Source organism: Theobroma cacao, chromosome 4 (genome assembly GCF_053813885.1).
Source record: "Theobroma cacao isolate CCN51 chromosome 4, ASM5381388v1, whole genome shotgun sequence".
In the NCBI taxonomy this organism is placed as follows: domain Eukaryota; kingdom Viridiplantae; phylum Streptophyta; class Magnoliopsida; order Malvales; family Malvaceae; genus Theobroma; species Theobroma cacao.
The window spans coordinates 3,815,266-3,827,860 of NC_142642.1; the positions used below are offsets into that span (position 1 = coordinate 3,815,266).

Here is a 12,595-nt window from a genome sequence, read left to right on the forward strand (position 1 = left end):
TTGTGACCCAAAACAACCGAAATATTGTAACATTCTTTACTAACTAGTCACGCAATGGCTATCAACTAGTCACGCAATGCTTTATCAGAAATTAGTTACGCAATGCTTTATTAAAAACTAGTCACGTAATGTTCAAAGTCAGTCACGTAATGCCTATCAACTATTCACGTAATAACTTATCAGAAACTAATCACGTAATGTCTTATCAAAAACTAGTCACGCAATGCCCAAAGTCAGTCACGCAATGCCTATCAACTAGTCACGCAATGACTTATCAAAAACTAGTCACACAATATTCAAAGTCAGTCACGCAATGCCTTATCAAAAACCAAGCACAAAGAAGATGGCCATGTCTTGACGGCATCATGGATTTGGCAATGCTAGGTACAAGTTTTGCTGCTTTCAGCATTTCTAATTGGATAAAACTTGAAAACTATTTAACTACCCATATTTTGTTGAGGGAATAAAAACCAAAAATTGCAATACCAAAAATTGCAACCAAACACGCAGCATTTTATTTCATCACAATTACCTGTGCCTCTTGTTGAAGATTAGCCCAGAAATCCAACCTCTCTTGCCGATCAAGGGTCAAATTGTTTTAGTGATAAACTCTAAAATATAAATATGAAAAAAGCCCAAATTAACAGAAAAAATACAGATTAAAGAATAAAAGAAGAAGATAAAAAAGGAAAAAGAAAAAGAAGAATGGAAGATTTCAACCCATAATTTCAGATGATGAAGAAGCAGAGCTAGAAGAAGGAGGAGCGACTTTAGCAAAATGGAGAAGAAGCAGCAGACCTTCAACCCCAAAAACGATGTTTTGCTTTGAATTGTGAGTAATTTTTTTAAAAGATGATGGGTAAAAATGTCCTTAAAGACATTGCAGAGTACAATGTAATGTGATTGCATTGGTTTTGGATTGCAATCACATTACATCCATTGGCTGCAATGTGATTGCATTACAATCTTATATTGCAGTAATCTGTTACAAAACAAACACTGTAATGTAATTTAATTGAGCATATTATAGGGAATGTGACTTTACATCCCTTATACCAAACGCAACCTACTTGAAAGTGGTCTTGCAAGCTAGTTTGAAGGGAGAGAAACTCTCTCTTTCTAGAGTAGGTTCGGCCAGAGCTGGAACAACATGAGGGAGGTGTTTTTTGAGGATTTTGATGGGAGAATATGAAAGAGGATGGTTGAAAACCTTGGAAATGAGCTCAAGAACACTATATTTAGAGTTCAAATAAGTGAGATATAAAGAAAACAAGGAGAACAATGGAGAATACCAAATGACAGGCTTGGGGGAGAGGTGAAGAAGAAAGAAAGAAAGTAGGGTTTTTATACCTAGGGTGTATTAAGGGTCTTGATAAATAACCCTTTTGCCTTTAAGGGCTATTTTACACATTTTTACACTAGGAAATGTCCACTGTGATTTTCTTTATGCCACTGATGACTAAAGTTTCAAAAATCTATGAAAAGTTATAAATTCTACTTTTGGATGCATAATTACCATTTTACCCTTAGTATGAAAATTACTTCTTTTCCTCCATCAATCTCTCTATTTTTTTTATTCCTTTGCTTTTCTAACTTAAATAAGCTTTAATAATATGTGAAAATTTAATCCTAGAAGTCCATCAAGGATTATCTTAAATATGTTTAAATTTATTATTTTGCCCTTTTGGTCAAATGATCATTTTACCTCTATAAGAAAAATTAAGGTTTCAGTGATTTGGTTCAGCAGGTTAGTTTTCCTTGTAGACTAAATTCAAGCTTTTCAATGGACATGCTTAGCTATTTCTTTCTATCTCATGGTATGCTCAGGTTCAGCTGAGTGGGTGTACCTATTCTCCTTATTTACTGCTCAAGCTCTCCCATGGAGTCAACTCTATTTTTTTTTTTTTTTTGCAGAATGCAGAGCGAATCTGTCTGAATTTTCACCTGTGATGTTTGAATTGCGCAGAAGTCTAGAGTTAGTGTGCCCAGAGAGTTCATAGTTTGTGGTAGCCAAACCTGATTTTGGTAGTAGGTAGTAAAAAGTTATCAGCTAGGTATTATTTGATATTGTTCGGTAACATTAAAGCTATGATCACTTGGACAAACATGTCAAATCCTTTAGTTGTATTCCCCAGCTGTTAACTTCTATTTCGATTTTGGATGTTCTTTCATCAGTTTCACTTGCTTGCTGCTTACAGTAATTGCTCAATAACAAAGTTGATGGTGTTGTTGAATTTTTTGGTTTGTATGTGTAATGTTTTTGTGCCCTAGAGCTTTTGTCATGAGTGGTCTTTCTCAAGCATATTGAAATTCTCAAACTTTTACTAGTTTGAAAATTTTAATAATTGGTATATTATGTGTGCCCCTCCTGTATTAAACAGCGCAAATCATGTTAGCCTGTGTTGGAAAGTTTAGCAGATGATTAGTTGTCTTATATTTCCTCTAGTTGTCCTTATTGACCCAATGAAACAGAGTAATGCAGCCAATTCTTTTTGCTCATCAAAGTTGTGATTGAAAGTTTTTTTTTTCTTTTCTGATTCTGTTCATTTGCATTGCATTATAGCTGCTTCTATTTAAGAAATTCATTACCTTTTTCTGTCTACTTTTTTTCCTCTTTCATCCTTTTCAGGCAGAGCTTTACAGAGTTAAAAAGGCATTTGACAAGGCAGAACCTTTGTATTTAGAGGCCATCAACATACTAGAGGAGGCATTTGGCTCTGAAGATATACGGTATCTAGTGTGATTACATTGTGAACTATGACATTATTCGTATATCATAAGGATCAGATCTCTGGTACATTCATTTTGCACAGTTGTCTTTCAAATGATATTTTAGATTTCATTAAGATGGCATATTTAGGTGCATTTGCAAACTTATATAACTTTATAATAATTATTCATGTTTCTGATGCCATACAACATACAGCATCTTCATTTCTTTAAGTGTTATAACTGCCAATTCTGGTTAGGATTTGATGCAGAAGAAACTAAAGCTAATTCAAAGTAGGTTTCAAGGAGAAGACTAAGATTTGGTAATTCGATTACCTTCTTACTTTGGTGTCAGGTCTAGTTTGTGTTAAGAAAGTAATTCGCATTGAGAAATTATCATGAGGAAAGAAGGAATCGGCAGGATAAGAGAAAAGCATAGAAGAGATGAGAGATTGAGAATCCTAGGAACTTAGTTTCAGTAATCATTCAAATAGGTAACTTCAGCTCAGCTCCATGCATTTTGCTTGTTTTAGTGGAAGAAAGAGATTGTTGTTTTGATTATTAAATTCTCATTGAAATTGGTCTTATGTTAGAGAAGACCTTAAATGTTTAGAAATTGATGTCCTAACTCAATTCCCGATATTAGAAAACATTGAATATGGACCAAGTAAAACCAATTTAAAAGTTTAAGATGCTACAGCCTATTAATGCTACAGCCTTCAGCGAATGGTGCTAGCAGCAATGTTTAGTATTGGGCAACAGTATCTTGCCTATTTTTCCAATTATTAAGGAAAATATTATCGATAGGGAACACTAACATTTAGAAGAATCAAGCTAAAGGAGTAAAGGAAACCCTAGGAATTAAAAAATGCTCCTATTTTGTTCAAAATTTTTATACTGTTGATGGTTATTAATGGAGATGATCTTTGTCCAAACATGAAATCTATTTGGAATTTATCTCCTTAAGGAAATAGGTAATTGGTGTTTTGTTGACGTAGTGCATTTTCCAATTTATGATTCAAAAAGGTAGATGTACCAGAAGACAGATACTGCACACACAAATAAACATTCATTGCTGTTATTAACACAGTTATAAGTTCTTCCATTGTACCTTATTAGTTATAAATTCTTCAATTGACATCCTTCAACTAGCATGTGTAAGGTTTTGCTATGTCTATGTTCAGTGACTTTGATTTGATTGTCTGGGTGCTAGCAATTACCTACTTAATATTTTTTATTTATATTTGCTCATTAAACTCCATTATCGTAATAATACAGTGTAGGAGTTGCCTTGCACAACCTGGGACAGTTCTATCTTGTCCAGAGAAAACTGGAAGAATCTCAGATGTGCTATGAGGTAATTGAATATGGTTAGAGGAGCATTAACTTAGAGATTTTTTTTTTTTTGATAATCGATATTTCTGTCTGTACCAGTTTCCCTCTAGTGGATTGTACAAGTAGTTTTAATCATATATTCCGTTGTTGGAGGTGCCTCTTTTTTTCATTTTTAAAGAATTCTTTTGCATTGTTAAAGACATGTAACTATTGCATTGGTATGATGATATCTGCACCAATATCCTATTAACTTGTTTATGAATGAAATTTTGGGTAGCTAGTTGGGTATACATAGGATGTTTGGTGGAGAAAACTTTTCTTTCTTTTTCACGTTGCTTTCACTATGTCATTACTTTTTGTCACAAAGACTGCTTATATGAGTAATGAAACATGTCATTAAGAGAACACACGAAGAAGGTAATGAATGACTATGGAATTCAGAATTTTCAACCCATATGGGAGTAGTTAAAGGTTGCAGTCTTAAACAACTCTGGTGTGAGACACCAGAAAGGAGAAACTGAAGTTACCAGTAACTTTTTCTACAAAAATTGATCAAAAATAGTATCAAAGCTTAGTTAGTGTCTAGTGTGTTAAGCTGAGGATTACAAAGTTCAGTGATGTTCCAGATGTGGAAATGTTATTTAACTTGATAAAAAACACATTTCGTACTATGGTAGAGGCTGTTGGTTGCATCAATGCACAAGCTTTCTTAACCTTCTAGTCCTTAGGCTTTGGTATTCTTTACTTCATCTATAGAATTATTAGTCTTTAAATACTGATATTATTATTCCTTATAATTTTGTTCCTTTCAACTGTTGCTAGTTGTTTGTTATTTGTAGTTTGCATCTAGCAAGTAGACAAGGTTTTAACTGGAAGACTGAGGTTATATTGTAATGAGACAGCTCCTTAGTTGTTATTAGTGGAGAACTTGGGTAGTTTGCTGCACCGTAAGAATGATTGAATAGCATGTCACTGCTCTGATTATTATGTCATCTGGATTTCAGACAATCGCAGTATTATGACATTTAAATAACCACTCATTTTCAGTTAAACTTAAAAATTGGCAATAGCTAGTCTTTTTCTAGTGCCCCTGCTTCATTATTTGTCCCCAAATCAAAGTATTGTATGTTCTCCCTTGGTTGGGAAAGGGGATGTCTAGTTGAGCATCTAATTATATTTTAACTTGTAACTCATACCTTTTTTTTTAATTTTATTATTATTTTTATATCCTTGTTTTAAACGTGAAGTATTTAATTCTAAATATTCCAGCTATCCTTTGATAGATTAAATTTCTAAATGCTTCCCTACTTTTACACTTGCCTAAACATGTAGAAATGCTATTTATTTCATGTCTATTGGGATTTTAGTCAATTTTAGCTTCATTAACAATTTGTTTGTATTTGGCTCAAAATTCTATGGTGCATTACAGTAGATTTTAACTTAATTGAATTCATTAGCATTTTTCTTCTATGTTAGACGTATGTTGAAGTTGATTTACCAATAATATTTTTCTACTAATAGTTTCTGACAACTTGATCTAACATGTTTTTTTGTCTTTGTTTTGTTTTTTTTTTTTGGATAATTCCTTGAACAGCGTGCTTTAAAGGTATGAATCAGATATTGACATAGTTATTTTTTCATGTAGATATGTATATGCATTACGAACAGAGACACATATAGGATTAGAAAAAAGTTTCTTTTTAGTGTTTTCAACTTAAATGAACTTTGTAACTCAAAATTGACATTTGTTTCCTTTTCTCAATCATTTCTTTGGCATGACTAAAACTATACTACATAATGGTTCAGATCAAGGGACGTGTTTTGGGACATAGCAACATAGATTATGCAGATACAATGTATCACCTTGGCACGGTAATTTGTCAAATCTCCATATTATTTTAGTATCCTATTTTTGTTGCTACTGCCCCTTGGATTATTAATCATTTCTTTTTCTTGTGTTCTGCTCATTTTACTTTTCAATTATAATAGAAATCAATTATCACATCAATATAACCACATGAAACGTAGCTTCACTACTATGCCCCTCAGCACATATATGGATATCAATTGTCACATAAATTTATTCATGTGACATGTAGCTCTGCTATCATTCCCCTCAGTCACATTAATATCTATGTCAAGACATAATCAATTCCTTATCTAGCCTCTAGACATTTAAATCATCAATCAAGTCAAATCCCATCATATACTAATTCTCTATATAATGCATGCAAACTCACACTATGCACAAAGCAACATATACTCAATTTCACAAAGTATATGGAATGGCAACATATTCAATTATGCTCGGGCAATACACTACATAAAAGTTTGTTCCTTATGTAGTTATTTATAAAACATGTATATCTATGTGCCTTTCACATTTCACAGTAAATCAAAATTCTAGGCACATTTCGACAAATCAATAATCATGTATTTCCATGAAAATTGTTTAATGCAAGCCCACTCACCTAGTGTGCCACCAACCACAATTTAGAATCACCTAGCTCAGCTCCTCTAGCTATCAATTTTCGGAGCTTCAGTGCGACTTTAGGCAACAAATTATACCGTTAATTTCAAGCATTCCTTAATCTTCAACAAGTCCTTTCACAACCAAAATTTCATTATCAATTATGTGATTTCACTTAAACATGATCAATTTCGAAACTAGTTGAATGAACCTCATCTTCCACCATTTTACAATTAATCTTTCAATTTCAGTACATAACATCGACAACACAATCTAATACACCATTGTCCAGCCTCAACAACACAATTTCAAAAATACAATTCAACTGGTCCTTACCTTAATGAACCATGGAAATTAACTAACCAAGACTCCTAACTTATGGAGCTTGTACAAGTTGCAAGCTTATAAACAAAGATTTTAGACTGATTAAATTGAAGACGACAGCCCAATAAACTCAAATCTCACCTAAACTCCACTTACCATTATACCAACCAAGTCTAAAATATATTATTTTTATATTTTATATTTTATTTATAATTAATTATGAGGAAACTTGTGGCTAACTTGCTTGGTGAAGAAAATTACTTGAAAGTCAAGTGTGAAGGTCTAGGCTTGGAGGGGGAATTATTTGAAGGTTAATGTAGGAGAAGGCTTAGCTTGAAGCACAAGGGAGTTCGTTCATTTTTAATTTCTCATGGCTTCCTTGTCACCCGAGGATGTCAATGTGGTAGGAAGAAAGAACATGGTGAGAACTAAGTCTTGGAGGAGTGAAAAGAATTTTCTTTTTTTTGATACTTGCCGGAGAATGGAAGAAAGGAAAATGGCTTTTAGAAGTATTGGAAGAATAAACAAAAGGATTGGACAGAACATGTTACATGATCCACTTGTCTTTGGAGGAATGAAAAGGAATATGCAATAAACGCTTTAAGAACCCTTGCGTGGCATGCAAGATATGTGCCACATTATTTTATTGCTTTTTCTATTAATGGGCTAGAACAATGTGGCATGCAAGAAGCATGCCGTATTATTTTATTATTTTTCTATTAATGGGCTAATTGCCCATTAACCCTTGCATCTTTCTTCTTTTCTTATTAGTTTGTCTTCTTTTGTTCTCTTCAGTTAGGTGCCTCATTATTTTCTTTTCTTCTTGCTATTTACCTTAGTAATTCCATTGTTTTGCAATATAATCCTTAAATCTTTTCTTGATTTTGCTATTTAGTCTTTTTTTAATTCCTTTGTTTGCAATGCAAACCTTCATTATTTCAATTTAATCCTCCCATGATGCAATTTAGTCCTCCATTGTTGTATTACTTTTCCTTATTTTAGCAATTTCATTCTCCTTACATTCAATAACATTAATCTTTTATGCAGTTGCATCATTTTTCTTGCAATTGCATCATTCTTCCTTCCATGCCATCTCCATTCTTTATTTTCTATTCTCTCATTTTTTTCAATTTAGTATGCCAACAGTGAGATTTGAAGTAATTGACTCTTAAAACATCATTTTCCTTATTCTCTTATTTTCTCCTTTCTCTCATTTTATTTTTGAGCTCACCAAGATGGTTTTCCAATTTAATTAACCGTATCAAGAAATTCAGGTTTTCACATTCTCCCCCACTTATAAAATTTTGGTTCCCGAATTTAAGCCAATTGTAACTGTCCTCAATTTCCAGAATAATTATGGTTACCTTGCCTCAACTTATCAAATCGATTGTCACTTACATGATTATGGCATAACACTTTCACTGAGGCTGGTTTACTTAGACCCAAAATTCCTTGACTTGTCTGCTCAAGACTTCATTATTTAATGTAGTTTAAAGACATAACATGATTTGCACTTGGCTATCGTTGCCTGTTTGATCTCATAGCTATTTTGTCACGATCGATGTAGGCGGAATAGCAGGTGTCCACTACAACAGTTCCTGTTTACCACCATACCTGCTCGGTGACAATAGATGACATCCATTGGGGCATCTACGGGCGGAACAACAGCACCGTCCCTGTTATCCCCTGAAAAGAATTCCCATTGCAAGCAAGAACTATTCAATAAACGTACAAAGTAATCCGTCAATTACCTCAAATTCATTTGCCTAATCCATAAATCTCAAGTCACTACTCGCATTGTACAAAACTACCATGAAATCATGTAGTCTTATCACAGTAGAAATCTTTCTTGTGTATTAAGTTAACAAGGTCATCTTAGCCAAACATACTTGCATATCCCCAAATGTATCAAGCTATCTCATTACTTCTGACCCAACATGGTCGTCCCGTACAAGGACATACTCACATGCCTTAGGGTACTTGTTCTAAATCAGCCTTCTCAAAATATTGTTGGTTGACTACATCTCTCAACCTTTATGTGCCATATAGGCTAAAGTCTCCCATTAGAAAGAGTAGTACTTTTTAGTTATGCATTGCCTTAACAAATCTCAAACTTATTTAGGCTGAAGTCTCCCATCAGAAGTAGTACTTTACAGTTATGCATTGTCCTAACAAATCTCAAACTTTTATCAATTGGAAACTAACTTCATGGCTTGTTGCTAACGATTTACTATCATGATGGTCCAACTACCATCTTACTCCATGTTGAGCAATTTCTCTCTTCACAACCACCTATCATTTAGCTAATTGTGAGGTTAAAATATTCAAAATTTTCTAAGACACTCCCAAGTTACTAGTGCCAATGTCCATAATCCTCTAGTAGGTCGCATTCCCATGGTGCATTACATGTACCCTTAACGAATGGATCAATATTGTTACTAACATATTGGAAACAAATATTGCGTACATATTCATAGATGTTTCGGCTCTAGCAGACCTAGTAGTCCTGTTTTATCTACCATGGCCCTTAGCCACAGGGTACGTGATCCTATTAACGTTTCGTTAGGAGCGTTGTACTCCAAAATCTTTCTAACAGTGGCTCATGTCTTAGGTGGCATTCTTCCCTAGACAAGAGTAGACACTGATCAATTTCCCTTACAATTCATACTCAATCACTAGTTAAGGGTAGGTTTCTAAACAACATGAGATTCCTCGTAGCCTCCTGCTTGTGGGTTGCCACGTGGAACACAAACCACAAACAAGACTCTACACAAGACCCCAACTCTCCGTTGTACAGATAACACCCCTAGGACTCATCTAAACCTAGGGCTCTTAACATGGCGTTGAACTGTCACCATATGTTTTAAAAGGGAGAGAGATTTGCTTGGTGCAAAAGCTAGTTGGTAGCATTGAAGTTCTTTTATATGTTACCTTTGAGCAAGAAGCATTGTCTAATTTTAGACAAAAATTTAAAAAATAGTGTCTTTGTCATTTGCACCTTTTTTTTTTTAATTTTGTTTAATTTCTTTATGTCGGCACAATTTAGAGTTTGTCAACCTTATATAAATAGGTACTTTTTATCAGACTTTTGAGGTAGCTTTTGACACTTGAGATGTTTTCATTTAAGACATGAATATAGAAACTTGAGTTTTGTGACTTTGGCAATTGATTTTCTGATATATTAGGTGTTGGGTTTGAGATTATTGATGCTAGATCAATCTTCTAATTTTTTTCTTGAACAATGATTCTAACCTGTAATTTGAATTTGAAATATGTTTTGTTTGTTCACACTGCAATTGTACCAGGCAAGAATGTATTATAGTGATGCCCTAGCGCTACAATAGACATTACAATAATCTACTCAGCTTCTTTGTTTTACTCTTTGTCTTGGTCTCTGTTCTAAATAATGTACTTTATTTTCATGTTAGAGTGACTTGTAGTTTAACTGCAGGTACTATATCTCCAAGAAAAAGTAACGGACTCTGAGGTCCTTATTCTGGATTCCATCAGAATATTAGAGGTGCATTACTTTTTCGGTCAAAATTAGTGTCAAATGGGTGTTATGGTATTGTATTTGGTGTTTCCAGATCTTATTAATGTTTTAAAATATCCAGGAAGGTGGTCAAGGGGAGTCAATAGCATGCATCAGGAGATTACGGTACCTGGCTCAGGTTGCAATTCATGTCCTTTCTGTAGCGTTTTTGGTATAATTTGAATAGTATTTTTTCCCCATTACTAGATGATTGTAACAACAATGCCAAGGGAACAGCCCTAGATTTTATAGGAGTTTTACCTGGTTAGACTAATGAAAAAGACTCCATTATACTCATTTTGCGGATCTCTTGAGGTGAAATGGGAGTTTATTATCATGGCACTTGCTTCTTAGTTCTGATTGTAGTTTTCTAGTGGCTCTTGGTCATGTAAGGCAGCCAAAGGGAGGCCATTGTTTGAAAATTTGACGGTAGTTCACTTCCTTTTGTCAATTTAAAATTCCACCTACTAAACTAAACACTTGGAGAAACAAGATTTCTTTGCTTGTTAAGCTAGTTATGGGATTTAGACAGCCATAAAAGTTTTAGTTGAATTGTCACGACCTTATATCAGGCCCACCTATATGCAGTTTTAATGCTCATCCTTTATGGCTTTTCCTCTTATGTGAAATGTCTATTCATCTGTTTGTTGACTATGTAAAAAATCCTCACTTTTTAAGATATCTGTAACGAACGTATACAAGTTGAGTGATTTGTTTGGGAATGGAAATTATAGTACTCCCTTTATCCCATTGAAGTTGGCATATATGGAAAACGATAAAAATTGAGTCTACACCTTAAGAAAATGTAAAATTTTATGTACAACTTATTACTTACTTTAACATTCAATGCTGAGAGACTCTAGTGTATAATTTTTCATACAAGATGGTGCACCTGCTTGAATGTTTAGTTCATTTGATAATCTATGCTCCATTTTTTTAAACACATGTTGTACCGATTTTTTCCTGTTTGTGGCATTGTACCTAATTTTTCATTTACCTGTTATCTGGTTACTGTGCTTCGTTGCCTTCCATCTGTATGACCTGATGCAGGAGCACTCCGGAAGTCATCTATATTAGTAATTTTATATTTTTTCTGTTTTACCTTTTGTTTATAATTTTGTAATTATTTTTATTTTATTAAGTGTTCATTTGACTAGCATGTGATCTTTTAATGAGTTTGAATGGATAGGATTAGATGGAATTTATTTCTGATCCCAAGGGCTAGGATTAAAAGGTGCCATAACCTAGTATAAATAACTTTTTAGACTCATTTGGCAAGCTGTAGTATACTTAGATATTTTTTGTTAGTGGTTCTACAACCTGAAACTCTAGTTTTTCTTGTTCTAACTTCATTTTTACATCTTAGCCTTTATTCTGGTTTTCTTAACTTTTTTTATTTTCTTTTTATTTATACTCCCATACTACATCATGATCACTTACATTGTTAATGTTTTTTTCTAGATGTATATAAAATCCAATCGTACTGCCGAAGCTGAAAATGTACAGAGAAAGATCCTTCATATTGTGGAATTATCTAAGGTTTAATTTTTTCTCTTTGCCTCATATATGTACATGTATATATATGTGCTTAATTGCTATTATACATATGTTTGTAGGTATGTGTAGGTGTTGGTGAATCTGGTTGTGAAATTCTTACCCTCTCAAGAGTTTTTTATTATATCTTTTCAAGCAAATTTTGTTTGAAGTTGAAATTATATAGACTTACATAACCTTTTTGTATCTTGTGAAGAAACTCCTATTATCCTACTTGTTGATTTTAGAAGCGCTCTTATGGTCTGTTTATCAGCTTCTCCTACACAATTTGTTTCTTGAGGAAAGAATGTCTTGTTTCTATTTGGAAGATTTTGGAAATAGCTTCCCAAGACAAATCATTTTCCACTTTCATTTCCCATTTCTTCTGGTTGATGAATTGTCTACTGAAACTATTGAGCAATATCTAGGGAAGATTTAATGATGATTTTTTAAATGCTTGTTGTGGTTAATCACGCCTGACCTTTCCACTAACAGTGTGCTTGGATAGATAGGAGAGAGGAGAAAAGAAGAATTTTAGGAGAAAATGAAGTGACTTGAAGTGAAATTGAATCAATTCAACATCTCTTGTTGTTTGGATGGTAAAGGAGTGGAGTTATGATAGTACAATTTTTTGACCCAGGTTCTATTGAACTTAAATGATATATTTGTAAAAATTATATTGACTTAAATTA

The 12,595-nt window shown here is 33.5% G+C and overlaps 1 protein-coding gene across 2 annotated transcripts in view; it reads left to right on the forward strand.

The window, feature by feature from the left end:
* Positions 1-12,595, forward strand: part of LOC18601194 (Tetratricopeptide repeat (TPR)-like superfamily protein) — a 33,364-nt gene that overhangs the window by 11,537 nt on the left and 9,232 nt on the right. For both annotated transcript variants that reach the window (XM_018119599.2, XM_088805324.1), the window contains exons 5-11: positions 2,630-2,730; positions 3,988-4,066; positions 5,639-5,650; positions 5,851-5,916; positions 10,290-10,358; positions 10,453-10,509; positions 11,832-11,909. In XM_018119599.2, the coding sequence (XP_017975088.1) occupies positions 2,630-2,730; positions 3,988-4,066; positions 5,639-5,650; positions 5,851-5,916; positions 10,290-10,358; positions 10,453-10,509; positions 11,832-11,909 (462 nt within the window). The remainder of the gene's footprint in view (positions 1-2,629; positions 2,731-3,987; positions 4,067-5,638; positions 5,651-5,850; positions 5,917-10,289; positions 10,359-10,452; positions 10,510-11,831; positions 11,910-12,595) is intronic.